The sequence below is a fragment of the Neophocaena asiaeorientalis genome, unplaced genomic scaffold, assembly GCF_003031525.2.
Source record: "Neophocaena asiaeorientalis asiaeorientalis breed wild unplaced genomic scaffold, Neophocaena_asiaeorientalis_V1.1 scaffold336, whole genome shotgun sequence".
In the NCBI taxonomy this organism is placed as follows: Eukaryota; Metazoa; Chordata; class Mammalia; order Artiodactyla; family Phocoenidae; genus Neophocaena; species Neophocaena asiaeorientalis.
The window spans coordinates 1,300,740-1,325,598 of record NW_020174788.1 but is presented as its reverse complement, the minus strand read 5'-3'; the positions used below and the strand labels follow the sequence as shown (position 1 = coordinate 1,325,598).

The 24,859-nt window shown below is 38.0% G+C and overlaps 1 protein-coding gene across 3 annotated transcripts in view; it reads right to left on the bottom strand.

Moving 5' to 3' along the window:
• Window positions 1-20,735, bottom strand: part of CLINT1 (clathrin interactor 1) — a 65,092-nt gene extending 44,357 nt beyond the window's left edge. For all 3 annotated transcript variants that reach the window (XM_024760125.1, XM_024760126.1, XM_024760128.1), the window contains exon 1: window positions 20,517-20,735. In XM_024760125.1, coding sequence (XP_024615893.1) covers window positions 20,517-20,557 — 41 coding nt within the window. In that variant the 5' untranslated portion in view covers window positions 20,558-20,735. The remainder of the gene's footprint in view (window positions 1-20,516) is intronic.
• Between the last annotated feature and the right edge of the window lie 4,124 nt (window positions 20,736-24,859).

Sequence of the window (24,859 nt, the reverse complement as noted above, 5' to 3'; positions counted from 1 at the left end):
CAAGCTCTTCTAACTCTTAATGTTCAAATTACTTTTATTTAATTATTTAAAATTGTGTAATTTTGCTGCGTTTTAACATTTATGCATATATATTTATTTTTTTAATTGTTCAGAAAATGAGACTCTCAACATATGGCCAGTTTTTTCCAATTTAAGTCAAAAGCGTTTCATATTCCAAATGAGTTTTATCTATTTGGTTTGGGGGTAAAGTAGGCATAAGTCTACACTTAAGCTATACATCCTAAGATTATCTACAGGAAAGTAATCTTCAATACTTATTTCTACAAATATCACAAACATAAGTATTTTACATTTGCTAGCTAAATAAAGCACCAACATCCAGCATTCTAATTAGAACAGTACTGCCATAATTAAGTGAGACTTAAATTACTCAGTAATCAGCTGCTAGTATAAACAATTCAAAAGCCAAACAGGAGATATAATAAAAAGTATGTGAAGTACAGGTAGATGGTTGTAACATGAAATACCATTAGGAAAAGTGTACTCTGTGACAGCATTTTATTGACATAATCAGATTATCTACAGTGTATATACCTGTATAGCAAGTGCTTTGATTTTTGTCTTTTCATACTTAATTGATTCACTGAAAGCAAATTACATTGCTGGATGTGGGAATAGCAGGAGAGAATAGCAATGCAGCATCCTTCACAAATCTTATTCTCTTAAGGTTTAAAAATACGAAAACAAAATGTTAAACTTTAATTATCCAAAAGAAAAATACCATCACCACATTTCCAAAGAGGTCTTTATCCCATGTGCCACCTCTCTGTACTGTAGGTGTTCCTACATGTAAGAAGTTCTAGCAACATCTTAATTATGACAAAAATCTCTCTAATCTACCAAAAAATCTCTTTTTAAAATCTGTCCCACTGCTAAAAAGAACCAAAGCCAGGGGTCCTTGCAGAAATGGCTGACTCCAGGGCTGAAGCAGTGAAAATACAGGACAAGCTTGAAACACCTTGTGCCAGAAAGGGTGAAAAAAAAATAAAATGGCATGACGAAAGGATACAGGCCAGCTTCACGGGGCTCTCACTGGCTACATCAGTGACAATTTGAGTCCTGAAATAAGTGGCAGACAGTAATGGATTACAATCCACTCAATAAAATGAAAATCCATGAGAGAGGGATGGAGGAAAGAAAAAAAATAACAGCTCTTGCTTAAAGTAAACTGATAACTCTGAAAAGGGGAGGGATGAGCATCACTATTTTTAACCATTATAGTAAAGACTGGCTCAAGCAATCATCTGTAGATGCTAAATCCAGGGGGGGAGTCTGATGAGGAGGGGGTCTCAGAGTATCTCCCCACAGACTGCTTATTACTTGCAATTAGATAAATAGTTACTATATGGTAGAGGAGTCAGACAACACCTTGACTGAGTGACCAAAATTAACATCACTATTGAGCAACATATAGAAATTGTTTTCCCCCTGAAAAGGACACAGCATCACTTAATGTAATTTTCCAGCTCAGAAAACATAACCCGAGGAAGTATCAGCTAAACTTAAATTGAGGAATATTTTATAAAATAACTGGTCTGTAACCTTCAAAAGTGCCAGTGTCATTTTTGTTAGGAAAGAAAGGTTAAGGAACTCTTCATTAAAGGAGAGTAAAGAGTCATGACAATTAAATACATGATCCCGGATAGAATCCTGTACTGGAGTGGGATAACTGGCAATATTGGAATATGGGCTACAGGGAGATAAAATTATTGTTTCAACGTTAAATCTTCTGAATCTGCTAACTATATCATAGCCATTTGGAGAATAAACCTTGTTCTTAGAAAATACACTTAAGTCTTGAGGCAAAGGGGTCATGTAACCTACTTTCAAATGGATCAGATGAGTGAGTGAGTGAGAGAGAAAGAGAGAAAGAGAGAAAGAGAGAAAGAGAGAGAGAGAGAGAGAGAGAGAGAGAGAGAGAGAGAGAGAGAGAGAGAGAGAGAGAGAGAGAGAGTGTGTGTGTGCGCACGCACAGAGAAATAGTAGAAGGAGGGAAATGACAAGTAATTATGGCAAAATCTTTAAAATTAGTGAATATGGATAAAGGGTATACAAGTATTCTCTTTACTATTCTTAAAACTTTGATTTCAAAATAAAAAGTTATTTAAAAATCTGCCTCACTGCACAACACTGTGAATGTGCTAAACGCTACTGGATTCAACACTTTAAAATGGTTAATTTCATGCTATGTGAATCTTAACGGCAATAAAAAACATTTTTTTCCCTAAAACTACCCCTCTAAGTAACACAAATAACTTGGAACAAAGTCAAACTTCATGAAAGGATTGATTGGTTTATTTCTTTTTCATTTCAAGCTGTCATTTTCTTGATTCTATAATTTGGAGAACATTTATTTCAGTGTCAAATTAGGCAGTAACTAGCTTTCTCAAGTGCAATCATTCCTCCATTAAAGCATCGAAGAGTTTTGATAGAGTGAACACTATACATTATGCTTTTAGATATAGAATGCATCAGTTTTAATGTAAAGGAAGTTTATCACAGTTAAAATGCATTATGAAATTTAGGCTCACCCGACTTTTTATAATTAGTATCATTCTATTTTATAATTAAATTATAGTAAAAAAGAACAATTAGTAGCATAGCATATGCAAATCATTCTTTTGGTACACCAACTACCACACACACACCCCAAACCACATTAACATGTCAAGCAATGTTAAGTACTTGTATGAGTAAAAAATCCTCAAGGTTAAACATTTCACACAACTTATAAATAGGCCAATCACACCCTCAAGGACTCTCTTAGGATTATTCTAGTTACAAAGTTCTCATGAAAAACAGTAATCTATTACCATTTTTTTAATGACAAAAGTTAATAAAAGCTAGCTAAATGTTATATTTAGATACAACAGTAATGTTCTATTTATGACTCTAAATAACTAGGACACCCATTCCCACTTGCTAGAAAAACTTTTAGTTAAATATTTAGCATAACGTATTTATTTGAAAATTGTTCTGGAAATACCAGTCATTTCAAATTCAACTGTATATCTTATGACACACGTTAACAATTCAAGCAGAAGTTCCTCAAATGCAACTTCTAATAAATTTTGAAAGCGTAAGCTCCTGAGGTCCATATTTTTTTTAAAGTATGGGAATATTATTCCTATTCAACAACCAGAAACAGTCCTTCTCTACTTTAAGCAGCTTCAGACTTGCATTGTTTTGTGTGTAAGTTTAATTGTGAAACAATCTTTCCTACTGCTGACGGTTGCTTAAGGTCACTTGCTCAGGTTACTTAGTAAATCAATTTTTTTTTCCCAAAAAGTAAGGACAGTGTGATGTTTTTCTTATCAAGAGATGTCATATGTTAAACTGGTTTCAGAAGCAAATCAAATAACCCAGTGTATTAAAAAGAGTATAGCATAAGAATTGTTAGCATTATAAATCCCAATTCTAGTTTTTACAGGTATAATAAAAGAGTAGCTACTAAAATAACAGTAGAAATTTTACTGTTAAAGGGGTTTAAAGTTTATTAAAATTATTTGCCAACTTTTAAATTCCTACTCTTTAGAACTAATCTAAGGAATGACAGTTTTTGTTCACCTATATCTTATTTACTGAGAACACAATGGTAAACCTTTTCACAATATATTAACTCATTTAATTCTCTCAACATTCCTGGAAGGTAGACCTTATGCCCGTTTCATACAGAAATGCACAAAAAGTCTCTTGACTTATGATATCTGCCCTCAAATTACTCCTCCCACCCCTCATTTAAAAATAAAACTGAAACCCAAAGAAGTTTGCTCAGCTTGGGCATACTCATAACAAATTATCTTTTAAAATATGTGGCACCCTATTTAAAATACCCTATTAAGGTAAGTTTATTAACTGTATTATGAGACTCCTTCAGGAAAAAATCTAAAAGAAAGTACTAAAATTACTTAAGCTTAAAAAAAAGCATAAAACCCTTCTAAGAGAATGAGAAAATTATGAAACATCCTGCACTGGGACAATATGTGAAAACTACATCTTTGTAGACACAAATGCTTGACGTTGTAGTTTGATCACATCACTTATAGATGTTTTCACTTCTATGTGATTAAGTTCAGATGCACTGCCAAATATCAAACACTAACTGAAAGTATATAACTAAGAAATCCTATCAATAGAATAATACAATGAGAAATCGTGCACCTCAGCAGTGATAAGTTTGTAAAACTACCTGTAAGTGAACTCAAATAATTTAAAATTTTTAAATAAAATTTAAAACTTAAAAATATTAAGTCAGCAATAGTTTTTTCCCCCATTTTCATCCATGATCGATTAAACTTAGATTTACTCAAATGCATTTCCAAATCCCAAAAACTAGGCTCAATTTTTCTGACATGAAGGAAATTGTTTCCAGAACCTCACTACTAAAATTTTGAAGCCTATATAATTTATTTCCCCTCAAACAAACACAAACCAGCAAACATCTACACTTTAAATTATTTAATCTGGACTATGTGATTGGGGTAGAAGGGGGACCTCCCTTTGCAACAGAACAGCTTCTTAGACAGTATTCAGTAATGTCATCCCCTGCTTGGAACCATTTGGGAGTAGGTTCTTATCAGTGAGCCCACATCGTTTGACCTGTGTTTAAGATTTTTCACTCCATGTTTGATTCCTTATTTGGCCTTATCCTCCTTTCAGCAAACACATATTTTGAAATACCAGGATCTATCTTTTTCATTAAGCCTTTGCTCTGTCTTAATTGTTCTTTCCATTCTCTGAATTTCTACAGTATATATACCTATACCCCAAATTCAGATATCATATCATCTTATATTATTCTGTCTGTTTCATGTGCTTGTCATGTGCATCCACTTCACAGAATCATGAGCTGCTATTGGAACCATAAGGTCTGTCAGTCAGTTTACAGTACTGTACAGTGCTTGTTGTAGATATTTAATAAGCACTCACTGAAAGATCCTTATAAGATATGGCGAAGATTAGTAAGGATATCAGTAATGTATTTTCAGTTATTATATACCATTTAAACAAAACCTATGCCAAAAACATACTCCTTGGATAGGTACATAACAAACTAAGGAAAATTATTCCCAAATTATTCAATCTGAGCATAAGAAAAATTGGGAAAAGTTGTACATAAATCAGGGTAATAAGACATAGCACTACAGGCACAGCTAACTGACCACAATATAAAGATCAAAAAATTGTGTGAAACTTATTAAAGTTGTGGAAGCTGGCTACAGGGGACTAATTCTGAAACACATACTACAGCTCATGACTGTCATGACATTTTTTTTTAGGATTAATTACAGTGAGCAAGTTCATTACAAGAAAAAAAAGGTTTCCTTTTTCACCTACAACTGTTTGCTTCTCGATCATTGAGGGGCATCCTACTTACATTATTCAGAGTATTACAAGAGGCCAGAAAAATTTTCTTTTATGACTGGTACATATACGGAAGAAAGGAATAAATACTCATTGAATTTGGTTCAGAAGCTTATTATAAACTTTTTTCAAGTAATTTTTAACTTGTTTAAGGCATACACTAGTAATTCACCTCTATTACAGTGAATAATGTCTTGTACAAGTTAGCAAAAACTGTTAAATATATGTTCTGAAAGCAGACACTAGATTTAAATCTAGACTCTATTTTCTAGATGTGTTACTTCGGGCAAGTTTCTGGACTTCTCTGTGGTCATTTTCCTCAACCACAAATTGAGAATAATAATAATGTTGTCACTATTGTTCTTGGCACATGACAAATGCTCAATAACGATTTGTTTTTATTAGAAATATCTGTACTTAAGAGATTTCCTCAGTAATATAAAACAACTTATCAAATTTAACATACTCATTCAAAAGAATATTTATTGAACACCTACTGTACGTCACACACTGTACTTGGAGTAAGTAATATAGCAGTAAACAAAACGAAGTCCCCGCCCTCAAGGAGCTTATATCCCAGAGGCAGCAGACGGAACAGATTATAGGATTAAAATTTTTATTTGGCTTCATAAGAAATGAGCCACACTTCAGAAACCCATTCAGTACCAAACTTACAACTATAAACCAAAGATATCAAACTAAGGATATTATTTTTAACCATTATGGTTTAACTTCAAGTTAAAAGTTTTAATCATACAATCTTAAGTCACTTTTAAAAATTGCAAGTGATGAATATGCACTGTTCTTTAATGATTTGCTAAAACTGCTAAAACTGCATAGAAACAAAGAGCAAGAAAAATAAGAAATTGAATTTTAAATATATGTCTTCTTTCTATTATAAAAATAAAAGCTACCTAAGGGAATTCCCTGGCAGGCTAGTGATTAGGACTCCATGCTTTCACTGAGAGGGTCCCATTCAAGCCCTGGTCGGGGAACTAAGATTGCATAAGTCATGAGGCATGGCCAAAAAAAAAACCCTATCTGGACGAGAAATTTTTGGAGTGAAACATTTTTAAATGCATACATACACGTTTATCACATAATGGTGAGTTTGTGTGGAAGTTATAAAAAAATTATTTATATTAGAATTAGGTAGAACTTACTCTCCTAAGAATTTCTAAACTAAATACAATTTGTATGTCAAGAGAAGACACTCCAAAATAATTGGCTAACTAGACTTCTCTTAAGTACAAAACACTCTTGGCTATTGTTGCACATTAACAAAATCACTCATATTTACTACAGTCATAGTCATGCGGAGCTATCAATACATGGGAATGCATTATGTTATTTTACCTGTATGAAATTTTCTGGCTAAAGGGCTCTAGTAAGCCAAAAGAATTTCTTGCCAGTTTGGGAGAGTGTACTGAAAAACTGGAAAGCACACTGCAATGTGCTTTCCTTATATATACTGCTCATCCATTATCAGAGATTATGAATTGGATATCACATTTTAGAGGATTCTTTTTCTTGATTTTGTTCAGTTTCTTTAAGGATAGACTGTCAACTTCAAATTGCCCTCACAAAATAAATCTTTTTATATTTTAGAAGAAATATTTTAGATTAGCAGCATCTTTAAAATCTTGAGAAAATACAAAACAAGCTGAATAAAAATTAGCAGATGGAAATGCAATATGTCCTTCCAAAGACTTTATTCCTTACTTATGTCTTTTGAAAGAGTTATTTCTGTAATATGCTTTACAATATTCAAGGCATTTGTGATTTGGTGAACACAACATAAGGCATATATTACAGATATTTTTATAAGTTCTCCTATACATTGCTTAACACGTCTATTGAGGTGAATATACATTGAAAATGATGATTTATGGATTAAGACACAGCTCTTATATACTTGTAAATAATCTACTCTGACATTTTCTTTACTCCTTCAAATACTATATTCCTTTCACTTTTTTCTACACGTTATAAATTGTTATAAATTACTTTTTAAACTATACAATAATGACAGTGTTTCAACACTTTATTTTATGTCAAGTGCTATGCTAAGTGTTTCACATAAATATAATCCTCACAAGAACCCTGTAAAATAAATACCATCCTATTTTATATATGGGAAAGTTTGGAGATACTGTCCCAATCCCCAAGATCACTATTTCTTAGTGGTGGACGTAAGATTTCAATCCAGTTGCGATCTCTGAACCACATTTCTTCCCAGATCCAGTAAACATCACATGGAGGTGTCTAAATATAAAAGTGTATGTAGGACTTCCCTGGTGGCACAGTGGTTAAGAATCTGCCAGCCAATGCAGGAGACATGGGTTCGAGCCCTCGTCCGGGAAGATCCCACATGCCGCAGAGCAACTAAGCCTGTGTGCCACAACTACTGAGCCTGCAAGCCACAACTACTGAGCCTGCCTGCCACAACTACTGAAGCCCACAGGACTAGAGTCTGTGCTCTGCAACAAGAGAAGCCACCACAATGAGAAGACTGCACCACAATGAAGAGTAGCCCCCGTTCACCACAACTAGAGAAAGCCTGCATGCAGCAACAAAGACCCAAAGCAGCCAAAAAAAATTTAATAAAAAAAGTCTGGAGAGCTAGCAAATTACTATAAAAATATATAGATGGGACTTTCCTGGTGGCACAGTCGTTAAGAGTCCACTGCCCCATTGCATCATCATGCCAGCCTTGGCCGCCAGAGGCTCGCCCCCCATTCTGTACCCCTCCCTCCCGCCAGCTTGAATGAGCCACAGCCCCCTAATTAGCTGATCCTTTAACCCCATCCTGTCTGAGTGAAGAACAGACACCCTCAGGCGACCTACAGACAGAGAGGCAAGGCCAAAACCAAAGCTGAACCCCAGGAGCTGTCCGAACTAAGAAAAGAAAGAGAAATTTCTCCCAGCAGCCTCAGGAGCAGCGGATTAAATCTCCACAATCAACTTGATGTACCCTGCATCTGTGGAATACCTGAAGAGACAACAAATCATTCCAAATTGAGGAGGTGGACTTTGGGAAAAAGATATATATATATTTTTTCCTTATTCTCTTTCTGTGAGTGTGTATGTGTATGCTTCTTTGTGTGATTTCTGTCTGTATAGCTTTGCTTTTACCATTTGTCCTGGGGTTCTGTCTGTCCATTTTTAAAAATTACTTTTAAATTCTTTTATTTTTAATAATTTTTTAAAATAACTTTATTTTATTTTTTTTCTTTCTTTTTTCTCCCTTTTCTTCTGAGCCATGTGACTGACAGGGTCTTGGTGCTCCAGCCGAGTGTCAGGCCTGTGTCTCTGAGGTGGGAGGCCAAGTTCAGGACATTGGTCCACCAGAGACCTCCTGGATCCACGTAATATCAAATGGCCAAAGCTCTCCCAGAGATCTCCATCTCAATGCTAAGACCAAGCTGCACTCAACGACAGCAAGCTACGGTGCTGGACACCCTATGCCAAACAACTAGCAAGACAGGAACACAACCCCAACCATTAGCACAGAGGCTGCCTAAAATCATAATAAGGCCACAGACACCCCAAAACACACCACCAGACTTAGACCTGCCAAACAACTAGCAAGACAGGAACACAACCCCATTCAATAGCACAGAGGCTGCCTAAAATCATAATAAGGCCACAGACATCCCAAAACATACCACCAGACATAGACCTGCCCACCAGAAAGACAAGATCCAGCCTCATCCACCAGAACACAGGCACTAGTCCCCTCCACCAGGAAGCCTACACAACCCACTGAACCAACCATAGCCACTGGGGATAGAAACCAAGAACAACGGGAACTACGAACCTGCAGCCTGCGAAAAGGAGAAACCAAACACAGTAAGTTAAGCAAAATGAGAAGACAGAAAATCACACAGCAGATGAAGGAGCAAGGTAAAAACTCACCAGACTTGAGAAATGAAGAGAAAATAGGCAGTCTACCTGAAAAAGAATTCAGAATAATGATAGTAAAGATGATCCAAAATATTGGAAATAGAATAGAGAAAATACAAGAAACATTTAACAAGGACCTAGAAGAACTAAAGAGCAAACAAACAATGATGAACAACACAATAAATGAAATTAAAAATTCTCTAGAAGGGATCAATAGCAGAATAACTGAGGCAGAAGAACGGATAAGTGACCTGGAAGATAAAATAGTAGAAATAACTACTGCAGAGCAGAATAAAGAAAAAAGAATGAAAAGAACTGAGGACACTCTCAGAGACCTCTGGGACAACATTAAACGCACCAACATTTGAATTATAGGGATCCCAGAAGAAGAAGAGAAAAAGGAACAGACTGAGAAAATATTTGAAGAGACTGTAGTTGAAAACTTCCTTAGTATGGGAAAGGAAATAGTCAATAAAGTTCAGGAAGCGCAGAGAGTCCCATACAGCATAAATCCAAGGAGAAGCACGCCAAGGCACATATTAATCAAACTATCAAAAATTAAATACTAAGAAAAAATATTAAAAGCAGCAAGGGAAAAGCAACAAATAATATACAAGAGAATCCCCATAAGGTTAACAGCTGATCTTTCAGCAGAAACTCTGCAAGCCAGAAGGGACTGGCAGGACATATTTAAAGTGATGAAGGAGAAAAACCTGCAACCAAGATTACTCTACCCAGCAAGGATCTCATTCAGATTTGATGGAGAAATTAAAACCTTTACAGACAAGCAAAAGCTGAGAGAGTTCAGCACCACCAAACCAGCTTTACAACAAATGCTAAAGGAACTTCTCTAGGCAAGAAACACAAGAGAAGGAAAAGACCTACAATAACAAACCCAAAACAATTAAGAAAATGGTAATAGGAACATACATATCGATAACTACCTTAAATGTAAATGGATTAAATGCTCCAACCAAAAGACACAGACTGGCTGAATGGATACAAAAACAAGACCCGTATATATGCCGTCTACAAGAGACCCACTTCAGACCTAGAGACACATACAGACTGAAAGTAAGGGGATGCAAAAAGATATTCCATGCAAATGGAAATCAGAAGAAAGCTGCAGTAGCAATTCTCATATCAGACAAAATAGACTTTAAAATAAAGACTATTAGAAGAGACAAAGAAGGACACTACATAATGATCAAGGGATCGATCCAAGAAGAAGATATAACAATTGTAAATATTTATGCACCCAACATAGGAGCACCTCAATACATAAGGCAAATACTAACAGCCATAAAAGGGGAAATCGACAGTAACACAATCATAGTAGGGGACTTTAACACCCCACTTTCACCAATGGACAGATCATCCAAAATGAAAATAAATAAGGAAACACAAGCTTTAAATGATACATTAAACAAGATGGACTTATTTGATGTGTATAGGACATTCCATCCAAAAACAAGAGAATACACTTTCTTCTCAAGTGCTCGTGGAACATTCTCCAGGATAGATCATATCCTGGGTCACAAATCAAGCCTTGGTAAATTTTAGAAAACTATGCTGGTATCAATTATCTTTTCTGACCACAATGCTATGAGACTAAATATCAATTACAGGAAAATACCTGTAAAAAATACAAATATATGGAGGCTAAACAATACACTACTTAATAACCAAGAGATCACTGAAGAAATCAAAGAGGAAATCAAAAAATACCTAGAAATAAATGATAACGAGAACACAACGACCCAAAATCTATTGGATGCAGCAAATGCAGTACAAAGAGGGAAGTTTATATCAATACATCCTTCCTCAAGAAACAAGAAACATCTCAAATAACCTTACCCCTAAAGCAATTAGAGAAAGAAAAAGTAAAAAAACCCAAAGTTAGCAGAAGGAAAGAAATCATAAAGATCAGATCAGAAATAAAAATGAAAAAGAAATGAAAGAAGCAATAGCAAAGATCAACAAAACTAAAAGCCGGTTCTTTGAGAAGATAAACAAAATTGATAAACCATTAGCCAGACTCATCAAGAAAAACAGGAAAAAGACTCAAATCAATAGAATTAGAAATGTAAAAGGAGAAGTAACAACTGACACTGCAGAAATACAAAGGATCATGAGAGATTACTACAAGCAACTATGCCAATAAAATGGACAACCTGAAATGGACAAATTCTTACAAAAGCACAACCTTCCAAGACAGAACCAGGAAGAAATAGAAAATACAAACAGACCAATCACAAGCACTGAAATCAAGACTCTGATTAAAAATCTTGCAACTAACAAAAGCCCAGGACCAGATGGCTTCACAGGCAAATTATATCAAACATTCAGAGAAGAGCTAACATGTATCACTCTCAAACTCTTCCAAAATGTAGCAGAGGGAGGAACACTCCCAAACTCATTCTGTGAGGTCACCATCATCCTGATACCAAAACCAGACAAAGATGTCACAAAGAAAGAAAACTACAGGCCAATATCACTGATTAACATAGATGCAAAAAACCTCAATAAAATACTGAGAAAGAGAATCCAGCAGCACATTAAAAGGATCATATATCATGATCAAGTGGGGTTTATCCCAGAAATGCAAGGATTCTTCAATATACGCAAATCAGTCAATGTGATACACCATATTAACAAATTGAAGGAGAAAAACCATATGATCATCTCAATAGCTGCAGAAAAAGCTTGTAACAAAATTCAACACCCATTTATGATAAAAACCCTCCAGAAAGTAGGCATAGAGGGAATTTTCCTCAACATATTAAAGACCATATAAGACAAACTCACGCCAACATCATTCTCAATGGTGAAAAACTGAAACCATTTCCACTAAGATCAGGAACAAGAAAAGGTTATCCACTCTCACTACTATAATACAACGTAGTTTTGGAAGTTTTAGGCACAGCAATCAGAGAAGAAAAGGAAATAAAAGGAATCCCAAGCAGAAAGGAAAAAGTAAGGCTGTCACTGTTTGCAGATGACATGATACTATACATAGAGAATCCTAAAGATGCTACCAGAAAACTACTGGAGCTAATCAGTGAATTTGGGAAAGTAGCAGGATACAAAATTAATGCACAGAAATCTCTTGCATTCCTGTACTCTAATGATGAAAAATCTGAAAGAGATATCAAGGAAACACTCCCATTTACCACTGCAACAAAAAGAATAAGATACCTAGGAATAAACTGACCTAGGGAGACAAAAGACCTGTATGCAGAAAATTATAAGACACTGATGAAAGAAATTAAAGATGATACAAACAGATGGAAAGATATACCATGTTCTTGGATTGAAAGAATCAACATTGTGAAAATGACTATACTACCCAAAGCAATCTACAGATTCAATGCAATCCCCATCAAACTACCACTGGTATTTTTCACAGAACTAGAACAAAAACTTTCATAATTTGTATGGAAACACAAAAGACTCCGAATAGTCAAAGCAATCTTGAGAAAGAAAAACGGAGCTGGAGGAATCAGACTCCTTGACTTCAGACTATACTACAAAGCTACAGTAATCAAGACAGTATGGTACTGGCACAAAAACAGAAATATAGATCAATGGAACAGGACAGAAAGCCCAAAGATAAACTCACACACATATAGTCACCTTATTTTTGATAAAGGACGCAAGAACATATAATGCACTAAAAGCGTCTTCAATAAGTGGTGCTGGGAAAACTGGACAGCTACATGTAAAAGAATGAAATAAGAACACTCCCTAGTACCATACACAATAGTAAACTCAAAATGGATTAAAGACTAAATGTAAGGCCAGACACTATCAAACTCTTAGAGGAAAACATAGGCAGAACACTCTATGACATAAATCACGGCAAGATCCTTTCTGACCCACCTCCTAGAGAAATGGAAATATAACCAAAAATAAACAAATGGAACCTAATGAAAGCTTTTGCACAACAGAGGAAAACATAAACAAGACGAAAAGACAACTCTCAGAATGGGAGAAAATATTTGGAAATGAAGCAACTGACAAAGGATTAATCTCTAAAATTTACAAGCAGCTCATGCAGTTCAATGTCAAAAAAAACAACCAACCCAATCCAAAAATGGGCAGAAGAGCCAAACAGACATTTCTCCAAAGCAGATGTACAGATTGCCAACAAACATATGAAAGAATGCTCAATATCGCTAATCGTTAGAGAAATACAAATCAAAACTACAATGAGGTATCACCTCACACCAGTCAGAATGGCCATCATCAAAAAATCTAGAAACAATAAATGCTGGAGAGGGTGTGGAGAAAAGGGAACCATCCTGCACTGTTGGTGGGAATGTAAATTGATACAGCCACTATGGAGAACAGTATGGAGGTTCCTCAAAAAACTAATAATAGAACTACCATAGGACCCAGCAATCCCACTACTGGGCATATACCCTGAGAAAACCATAATTCAAAAAGAGTCATGTACCACAATGTTCATTGCAGCTCTGTTTACAACAGCCAGGACATGGAAGTAACCTAAGTGTCCATCGACAGATGAATGGATAAAAAAGATATGGCACATATATACAATGGAATATTACTCAGCCATAAAAAGAAACAAAATTGAGTTTTTTGTAGTGAGGTGGATGGACCTAAAGTCTGTCATACGGAGTGCAGTCAGTCAGGAAGAGAAAAACAAATACCGTATGCTAACACATATATATGGAATCTAAGAAAAAAAAGGTAATGAAGAACCCAGAGGCAGGACAGGAATAAAGACGCAGACGTTGAGGATGGACTTGAGGACACGGGGAGAGGGAAGGGGAAGCTGGGACAAAGTGAGAGAGTGGCATGGACTTACAAATACTACCAAATGTAAAACAGATAGCTAGTGGAAAGCAGCTGCATAGCACAGGGAGATCAGCTGGGCACTTTGTGACCACCTAGAGGGGTGGTATAGGGAGGGTGGGAGGGAGACGCAAGAGGGAGGAGATATGGGGATATATGTATAGGTGATTCACTTTGTTATAAAGCAGAAACTAACACACCATTGCAAAGCAATTATACTCCAATAAAGATGTTTAAAAAAAAAATTAGTAGAGGGCTTCCCTGGTGGCGCAGTGGTAGAGAGTCCTCCTGCCGATGCAGGGGACACGGGTTCGTGCCCAGTCTGGGAGGATCCCACATGCCGCAGAGTGGCTGGGCCTGTGAGCCATGGCCGCTGAGCCTGCGCATCCGGAGCCTGTGCTCTGCAATGGGAGAGGCCACAACAGTGAGAGGCCCGCGTACCGCAAAAAAAAAAAAAAATTAGTAGAAAAGAAGGAAAAAAATAAAGAACATTGTCACCAGTCAGGAAAAAAAAAAAGAACCCCCCTGCCAATGCGGGCCACACGGGTTCAAGCCCTGGTCCGAGAAGATTCCACATGCCGCGGAACAACTAAGCCCCAGTGCCACAACTCCTAAGCCTGCACTCTAGAGCCCAGAAGCCACAACTACTGAGCCTGTGTGCCACAACTACTGAAGCTCGCGCGTCTAGATCCCGTGCTCTGCAATATGAGAATCCACTGCAATGAGAAGCCCGCGTGCAGCAACAAAGCCCCAATTCAGCCAAAAATAAATAAATAAATATATTTAAAAAATATACATATATGCACACATTCACATAATTAGACTAAACAATGAAAGCTCATATGCAGTGACACGTTAGGAAAAAAAAAGAATAAACAGTTAAATACATTGTCCCAGAATGTTAAGTAATGTCAGCTGAGACTAAAGAGAGCTACATCTTTATACATAAGACCCATTACAAGTACTAAAAATGTACTTTGAATCTATGAAGTAGTCTTGCTGCCCCCCAAATTGGAACTTGAATTTATCAAGTGAGTAGATAAAATTACCAAATTGCAGGAAATACAGAGGTTAGAAAAACACTTAAACAACCCTATGGGATCCAATTAGCAAAAACCAAACTGAGGAAAGTACAAAAAACTCAGTTTCTTTAACACGTAAACCTTAAGAGGGAAAAAAAGAAGACAGAGATTGAGCCTACACATTAAAAGAATCAAGAGATATACCCACCAACTCAGAAACATCAAAGAGGAATCATGAGGCAAATGAGAAACAAATGCTGACTGGGCATTTGATATTAAGTAATCAGCCTTTTTAAAAGGTGTGATAATGGTATTATGGTTATGATAAAAAAAAGTTGACCCTTTACTTTTTGTAGATTGATATACTTATAGATGAAATGATACAGTGTCAGGAATTTGCTTCAAAATAATACGGAGTGGGGGTGGGAGGCAGAGGCACAGATAAAGCAAGACTAGTCAGACTGTTGAAATTAGGTCTGTGTACACATAGGTTCATTACAACAGTCCCTCCAGTTTTGGATATATTTGAAATCTTCCATAATCAAAGCCAAAAAGTAAATTCCAACCAGACAGATCTAAATATTAAAGATAAAACAATAAAATTTCTTCAAGACTAAAAAAAGTTATTTAAGCTGCCTATACTCTTTTTTTCTTAAAGGAAATATTAAATAAACATTGGAAATAAGTAAGAAAATAATACAAGAGCATAGAAAAAGGTTCAACTGTGGAGTCATACTGTAAAACCTAGGAGTGAGTACTATTAAGTGGTACTTAAAATTAAAAAGGCCAAATACTTTGAGTGGATGCATAGTAAACAAATGAAAAACTACTTGAAAACAGGAAGGGCACAGGAAAATGTAAGAGGCAGCTAAGAGCTTTTTAAAAGCACCTTGGCAATGGTACTAAACAGACTAATTTGAACTACAGAAAATCACTCCTAAGAAATGCTGGCAAAGATAAAATCATCTTTCTTTGCAATTAAATTCTTAATATCTACTTGTGTCCAGTTACTAGAAGAGAGGAAGGAAGGATAATGAATTTACTGTTTCAGCAATAACAACTGGTTTAAAGAAAAGTTGATAGGGGGAAACTAGAAAGCTGAAAATCACCTTTGTTTTCAAGTTCTAAGAAGCAAACTGAACAGAGATTTACTGGTAAGATAGGGAAATAGGGGGAACACATCCGAGGACTGAAGTGGAAAACCAATGATAAGTTCAAGTGCACCAATTTGCAGTGGCAAATTTCTTGAAGGCAGGTATTGTATTTTTCAAGTTCAGAAAATACAGTACTATTCCAAGAAATAATAAATGTATTATCTGTTGAAATAACTGAATGAAATATTTTCTATAAAAGCAAAGGGTTCTCCCTCTGGAGTCAGCTAGACTAGATCAGTAGTTTCCACAGTTCTATTACATTATGTGACCATTTAGAAACTAAAATGCAAATAACACCAAAAAAATCAACTTATGGGGAAAAAAAATGCAAGGTATGCTTAAGAGAATAACTTAAAATGGAGTATCTATAGCAGTTGCCTTAGGACCTTGGCCAGCCCTGTTTGAATCACTATCATTAAAAAAAAATAGGGGCCACTGATGAAATAGATTTACTGTTAATACTACTCCCTGCATGAAAGAGAAGAATTGGCTGGGCTTGAGCAGTACGTAGCAGTTTGATTGACTACTACCAGGTTACCTTCACTGCATTTCCAAAATTTGAAGAAAAAAGACAACAGAACTGTAGCAACTTTCAATTTATACGATAAACAGGATAACAAAATATAAAAGTGTTCAATTTTATTACAGCCTCAAATAAAGGGAGGCAGGTCAAAGGATGACAATGGTCAAGCTTTTCCCAGTTGGTGGGAGTGGTGCCACTTATCCTCTCCTGCCACAGCTCTCTTTAATGCAACTCGAGTACAAGTGGGAGGAAACTGGCACTCCAAGCTCTGGCTGGCCTATGGTTTTATCTGCTTTTCCTCAGTTCCACAATGTTCTGCAAAACAGAGCCATTTAATACCACCAGCAGGTGCAACAATTGTGGAAAATACCTCCCCAACCTTCCATAAAATCTCAAAAGCCAGTATTTTAAATATATCATTATACTTAAGAACTGCCACCATGCTGGATCTAACAGTAGCTCCAGAGGACACATTTTGAAAGACCACATTTTTCTTTCTGAAGTAAACCTTATTAAGTAGGGATATATGCTAAATGAAAGTCCTAATTTTCCAGAGTCATGGGTTGCACTTATTTACTGCATAAAGCATTTAAATATAACATTTATTGATTGCCACATTTAAACAAAATTCCTTTTTCAGCTGAAACTGTCTCTGGAGGATAATGACTTCCTAAAATTTATCTGCTCTTATGAAATATCTGCTCTGTTTCTTTGCCTCCTGATAGAAATTCATGCCTCCAATATGCCAGTTGGCATACTGGCATATTGTTGGCAAAAGTCTTACTCTAGCCCAATCCCATCAATTTAAAGATAAGGAATCCAAGGTCTAGAGAGTCATATGAGTCTGCCTCAGATCAGACATACGGCTAATTTAAAAGGCAGTATCAGAATCTGAACCCAGGTCTCCTAAACCTCTAGCCAGTGCTCTATCATATAAAGCCTCATTTCTTTTTTTTTTTTTTTTTTTTTTTGCAGTACGCGGGCCTCTCACTGTTGTGGCCTCTCCCGTTGCGGAGCACAGGCTGCGGACGCACAGACTCAGCGGCCATGGCTCACAGGCCCAGCCGCTCCGCGGCATGTGGGATCTTCCCGGACCGGGGCACGAACCCGTGTCCCCTGCATCGGCAGGCGGACTCTCAACCACTGCGCCACCAGGGAAGCCCTAAAGCCTCATTTCTATTCAACAAAGCTCTCAGAGCAGTCCTTAGTCACTTCATTGTTTCCTCATTTGCAAGTTTCCTCATCACCTTACCCCCTTGATAATCAGAACAGCGGTTCTGTGGATCTGCTTCACCTTCATTATGGCAATTTAAGGTGAAGAGTCTAAATGCACACAGTGCCACAGGTACTGGTTCTGTAAAATGCTTTCATTTGGGGGGAACAATTTCTTCTCTCCTGCCAGTGAAAGATGAAAATTAAATTCTGAGTATTCATCAGCAAAATAACCTCATGTTGTAATCCTAATATCATGTGTCAGACACCCACGACATCTTTAAAAAGTCCTTGGTGGCAACGTTCTTACATGTTCTTGAATAACTTGGTTCAAGTCTCCTTTCTAAATTGGGTAGTAAAAAGGAAGAGAGAAGTTATTTTTCAACAGCAGCTCTTCCATTAGATTGACTTGCTAACTATTTATGTGACAAATTTAACCTGAAGCACTTGAAAATTAGTAACAAAGGTGTTAAAAACAATATGAAATGAACAATTAAAGCAGAAATATTGCCTTGATTTGTCTCCTAAAAAATGTACAGTCTCTTCAAATTTTTGAGTACTACAGATTTAGTCCCCTAAGATAAGAACGTGTTTTTTTAGTGGTTTTTCTTCCACTGTCCTCTGGCTAAGAAATAAAGAGATAGTTTTGTAGAGGCTTTTGGATTTTTAAAGACTATTTAAGCTGGTATCTTAGACTTACACCAAATATTAAAAAACCAACGAACCTGGATCTGAAAAAAAAAGGCAACCTGATTTTATTTTACCTTTGGAAAGCAAAGGTTATATAAATAGCAAAACAAACCTAAAATAAAGGACTGAGAACTTAACGGTCAAATAAATAGTTGATAAAGCAAAATCACCAAATCACTTTCCAAACATGGAGCTTCTCTCTTAATGAAGTTTAATCTTACTCTTGATGCAGAACATCTGCTATAGTTATCAAAAGCATACTGATCTAAACCTACTGTATTAAGGGCTTTATATGCTATCTAAGTCCTTAGCCCTTAATTCTCACAACAACACTCTAAGTATCTATCATTATTTTCATACTGCACCTGAGAAAACTGGGGCACTTCAAGGTTAAGTAATCTGCCAAGGTTACAGAGCTTGAATCCAGCTCTGCAGGTTCACAAACCTGTGCTCCTTAGGCACTCTACTGCCTTCTTGGTAGCACAGAAAACTTGAAAATATGGTCAGACTCTAAATTCTATCTGATGTATTACCCAAGCCACTGTGAATTTTTTTCTTATTGAAGTATACTTGATTTATAATATTAGCTTCGGGTGTACAACAGCAATTAGATATTTTCATATATTATACTCTGTTGAAAGTTACTATAAAATATTGGCTATATTCCCTGTGCTGTACATTACATCCTTGGATCTAATTTATTTTATACCTAGTAGTTTGTATCTCTTAATGAATTATTTTTTCTGGGGTCAAGAAAGCCTCAAGAATTTGCCATCTACAGTTCCTGATTTTAGGTTGGGCGAGTGGCACAAATGAAATGTTTTTGTCACCACACGTTGTATCATCACTAAAACCCGAGAGGAAGGGGAAAATTCTTAAACTTTATTTCCTGCTGGCCTAGCAGACCTTACTTAACCACTGTTATATCTGATACACTCAATTTAAGTGTAAGATACTAAAGTTACGACTTAAATCTTAAAGAAAACCAACTATATATTAGTCTTTTTACCTGTCAGGGAAGTTAAAAGTAGATCAACAGGATATAAACCTGGGTTGTTTCCTTCTTTAGGGGAAATTTCTTGTTAATTCAATGACTTCTTAATTAAACCAAATGGAACAAGTGGCCCTCCAAAAATGAAGTGTAGTGGAAAAGGAAACAGAGGAAAAGAATCACAGTAAGCTACGTGGTGATCTACTCTCACTGATGTTAGAAAAGCGAAGGATGAGTCTCCTCTTGAGTAACTTCAGTCTGACCACAGTGGCCACTTGTTACACCTACCACCCACTCCAACACTTCAGGTTCATTAGGAATTAAAAGAAACCCAGCAAGGTAAAGGACACCTCCCGACCAGGCCTAAGGTCTCTACACCACACTCTGAGGTGCACAGAGAGCCAGTGAAGTGAGTCCTCCACCCACAAGCTTTCGCTGCTGCCCAGGAGTCAAAGCCCCAAGCCTGGGGCCAAGACAGCTCTCCGGCCAGGGCACTGACCCATCTCTAGACAACCCCGCCCCCTCCCCGACCAAAGTGTCTGTGTCTAGAAGGGTGGGGGTAAGGGCAGGGTGAGGACGGCCTGCATAGGAGAGAAGGGGGCTAAGAGGATGTTTCAAACGAGGAAGGGTCCCTTCCCAGACTGGCGGTTCGGGACGCGGCCCGGGGCCGAGGAGACAGCCGGACGCCGCCATGATGGGGCCGGCCGACACGGGGGGCGTGACGCGGGAGGCCCCGCGCGCAGACCCGGCTCCCCTTTCCCCCCGCCCCTCCCCCGCGTGGGCCTCGGCCACAACTGACCCCAGATACTCACGCTTTGTCCACCAGCTCCCGCACCTTCCACATGTTCAACATCGTGCCCCGAGCGGGCTGAGCCGCCACCTCCCTTTCCTGTTCCCCACGGACCCCAGAACCCTTCCACGCCGGGACAGATCCAGGCCGGGGTCGCCGCCGCCTCAAACTCCCCCAGTCAGCGCCTTATCGTGCCACAGCCGCGGCGCCGCCAGTGACACGTCGAGACGCGGGGACAGAGGCTCTGCGTGGAGCGGAAGTGCTCGACTTTCCTCCCGCTGCGCGCGGGGCACGCTGGGACTTGTAGTTCTTTCAGCGCGCCAAGCGGGCCAGTTAAGCTGAGAGAGTTCCTGAGGTAAGATTAGTAGGGCTCCTCTTAAACTCTCGGGATTCTCCGCACCCTCCCCAGCCCCCGACCCACAGAACCGGAAACTTTAGGGGTGAGGTCGGCAGTCTGTGCCTTAACAAATCCTCCATGCTCACATTTCAGAACCACCGGTATAGAATCTCGTCACACAAACTTGTTTTTCCAATATAAAGCATTATTATGTTATGAATAATGATTACATATAAGGAAGTGTGATTGGTATATGTATTCCTCACTGACAGAAGCAACGCTGAATTTGGTTCCAAATGTCCAAATATACTTCCTTCCCAGGGCTTTAGTTTACATCCTTGTAAATTGAAGAGATTGTATTTTAAAACCTATCCCACTCTAATTCTGTGATACGGGGCTCTTATATTTAGACAGCTACTTGATATCCTTGTTAAATACTGTATTATAAAGCTCAGAAATTCAGTTCATACTCCCTGGGAAACTGTATAAAAACAGCAGTACAACACTATGACAGGCCCAAGAACTTGGCAGCTGTATATTCTTAAAGCGTAAGTATACATCCACGCTGCATTCATTGTTTTATTTAAATGGTTGTTGTCATTTTATTTTTAACTTACTCATTTTTGACAGTGTTCATGTTAAAGCCACAAGCAACCTTAAAGTTCATTTGGTCCAACTGCTTAAATTTTATAGTTTTTTTCATTATACAAATTTTTACAGAGCATTTTCTGTGTGCCAGGAGTGGGGAATACAGCTGGGAAGAAGACAGACAAGGCCTCAGCTCTCTTGGATCTTAAAGGTCCTTTGGAGGAAAACATAGTAATCAAGGGAACATTTACGATAATTGCAGATAGAAAGTGCTTGAAGAAAACAGAAGATAATGTTATGAAGAATGATGTTAGAGGAAAATAACATTAGGGAGTATTTAGGGCCTCTTTGAGGACTTTTTTTTTTGGCATGAAGGATCTTAGTTCCCCAACCTGGGATTGAACCCGTGCCCTCTGCAGTGGAAGCCTGGAGTCATAACCACTGGACCACCAGGGAATTCCCCTGATGACATTTTATTTAAGCTGAAACTTGAATGATAAAAAGGAGCTGGCAAAAAACAAACAAACAACTGCAAGAAAAGAATTCCTGGTGAAGGGAACAGATGATGACTGATTCACAAAGGACACCTGAAATTGATTGCTGCTAGTTATGAAGCTAGGTAACAATGATCTCAAATCAAGAATCTAGAACATGTGACCCCTTAGTTAGTTCTTCAGGTCAAATCACCCCTTCATATTGCATCCACTTAATAACTGGAAGCAGCTCTGAAAAAGGGTTTCAGTAAGACTTCCGGGATTTCAACAAGACAAGCAAGTTGAAAGAATTGCCAGGCAGAAAAGTACAAAAAGCAGAAATCAGGACAAAGCTATCTGAGAGCTTTGTCAAGATAGGATTGCTCAGGCAGACAGAAGTAAAGTGAGTTGGAGAGTGGGTGGGGAGGGGCAGGTAAAGAGATAGGCAGAGAAATGGGCCTTTCGAATGAGAAGTTTGTGTTTCGTGTTGAAAGGACTGTCCAGCTCAAGATTCAAAGGGTGGAATGTGGCCTGGGGAGATAAGAAAGGGAAACTGCTTCCCATAAATAAGAGCTCAGCAAGTTAACTTTCAAACAAGCGGGTTCAGGGTACACCAGCAGAATAAGCCTGGCATAAAAATAACCACCTTCCCTGCCCTCGGCCTGTTTGCACATTCATAGTAATTCATAGTCAGCTTCACCAGAGTTACCCAGAGAGTACAATACTGTTATCTACTTTGCCTGATCCAACAAGTTTGAAAGTGTCTAGATTTATTCCAGAGTCGTCACCTGTGGTGTTTTCACAGTTGACCAATGCCATCTAGAATATAACACAAAAAACCTGCCTGTCTGCCTTTGATTTAAGAGAGCCCTTAATGGACTCAGAAGAGCCAGACAAGGAGAGTTTGTTAAAAAGTCCTCTGGTCTCTAAAGACTAATCATTTGCATTTTAACAAAGTGTTCCATTTTTACCCTTTATCTTGCAAGTTTGGGAGCAGTTTCCATAGTAACTTCTTTGTGGCAATTTAAATGTGTCCACAGAAAAATAAACAAGAAAAAGTCCCACCTACCCCTCTTCAGGAAAACATATTTTTCACTAAGTGGGCTTTTAGTAAGGCCAAACCAACACAAGGTTTGAAAGCACATGTACTCAGCAGTGTTATTTATGTGCCAGGAGCAATTGTAAACACTGCTTCTCTCCTATGACTGGCTCCTTGGTGTTTCCTCCAGAGGAGTTTGATTCCTAGTACAGGGCTGTGGCAGCCATGGGAAGGCTCCGGCCAGATCTATCTTTAAGAGAACCAGTTGAGAGGAGTGTGGATGACCAGCAGCTCCGACAGCCACTTCTTGGGGATCAGCCACAGCATTTATGCCAAGGCTGTGCTGTCACTGGGCTGCTCCCAAGCAATGACTGAGCAAGGTGTTCTGGAGTGAGGCTGTTTCTGCCCAAAGCAGGACTCCTCTGCTGGGCCAGCATTGCCTTGGGCTCCCCACTGACCTGGCCCACATTTCCTCGGAGCTTTGCTGCAACTGGACAGATTCTCTTCCAAACCCAATCTTCCGTCTCCTTTCTCTCTTGACAGAACTTCCTTGTAGTCTGAAACTCTTCCCACATACTCCTGTTCCTTCTTCCATTTATCCTTCAATAAATCTCTTATACTTCTAATTCCATCTTGGCTTTTGCTTCTTGCAGTATCCAAATTGACACAAGAGGCAAACAGTTGTACCTTGGTTTCAGTATTTGGCCCAGCGAGGGCTGTTTTTGATCACACCTAACTATTTCTCTCTAGAAGTCAGGATACTTGGTTTCGAATCATATTATGTGGGTCGCCACAAGAGCTATGCAGATTGTATATTGCACGACCCCAGGACCATTTATGTGGACTACCATGAACTGTCAGACAATTAGCCACAGGCAGGAAGTATAAAGTAGTGGTTAAAAAGTGCAGATTTTGGACTCAGACAAACCTAGGCCCAAATTCTGTATCTGCTATTCAGTAGCTTGGTCATTCTGAATAAGTTAATTAAACGAATATAGCATAGTGGTTGTGAACAGGGACGCTGGAGCCAGATTGCCTGGGTTTGAATCTTAGTGTTGCTGCTTACTAGCTATGTGACCTTGGGGAAATTATTTGACATCTCCGTGACTCAGTTTTCTTATCATAATGGGGATAACAGAAACCTACCTTAAAAGCTTTTTCAGACAATTAAGCTAATGTTTAAAAAGAACTTAGAATAGAATCTAACACAAAATAAACACTCAGTAAATGTTAGTAACCTTGCTGCTACTACTACTGCTGCTGCTAGTAATTGTATTAATCTGTAGAATTTATTCAATATTGCAAGTATTTAGTGAGCTCCTACTATGTTGCAGGCACTGTGCTAGGTGGTAAGGTGGTAGATGTATAATTGTAGATAAAACAGACACAGTAAACAAGCAAATAGATATGGTAAACATACTAAATTCAAAGTGATGTGCTGAGGATTGAATGAAGTAATACATATAACTCATTTCACATTGAGTCCTGCATGTAGTAAGTGCTCACTAAATTCTACCTCATCGTTATTATCAAATCCCTTATGTGGATCTCAGCTTTTATCCTTATAAGCTGAGGGGTTGGTCTATCAGAATATCCTAAACCTAGCCATACATCAGAAATCCCTGCACATCTTTCAAAATTTCAGATTCTCTTTCCTAACCTTGGAGTTATTGACTCAGTAGATGTATTAATCCCTATACTTTCGGTCACAGATGACAGAAACTCTCAAAACTAGCTTAAGCAAAGCAAGAGAATTTGTTGACCCAGGAGACAGAGGAGTTCGGAGATAGAATTTGCCTCGGGAACTTAGCAGATATGGTCAGAACTCTCTCTGATTTTCATTTTCCTTCATTGCAGATAAGTTTCTTCTAGTTGGCAGGAAATAGGGCTACTACTGTGTGGAGAGTGGGTTGCATTTTTTTCGCTTA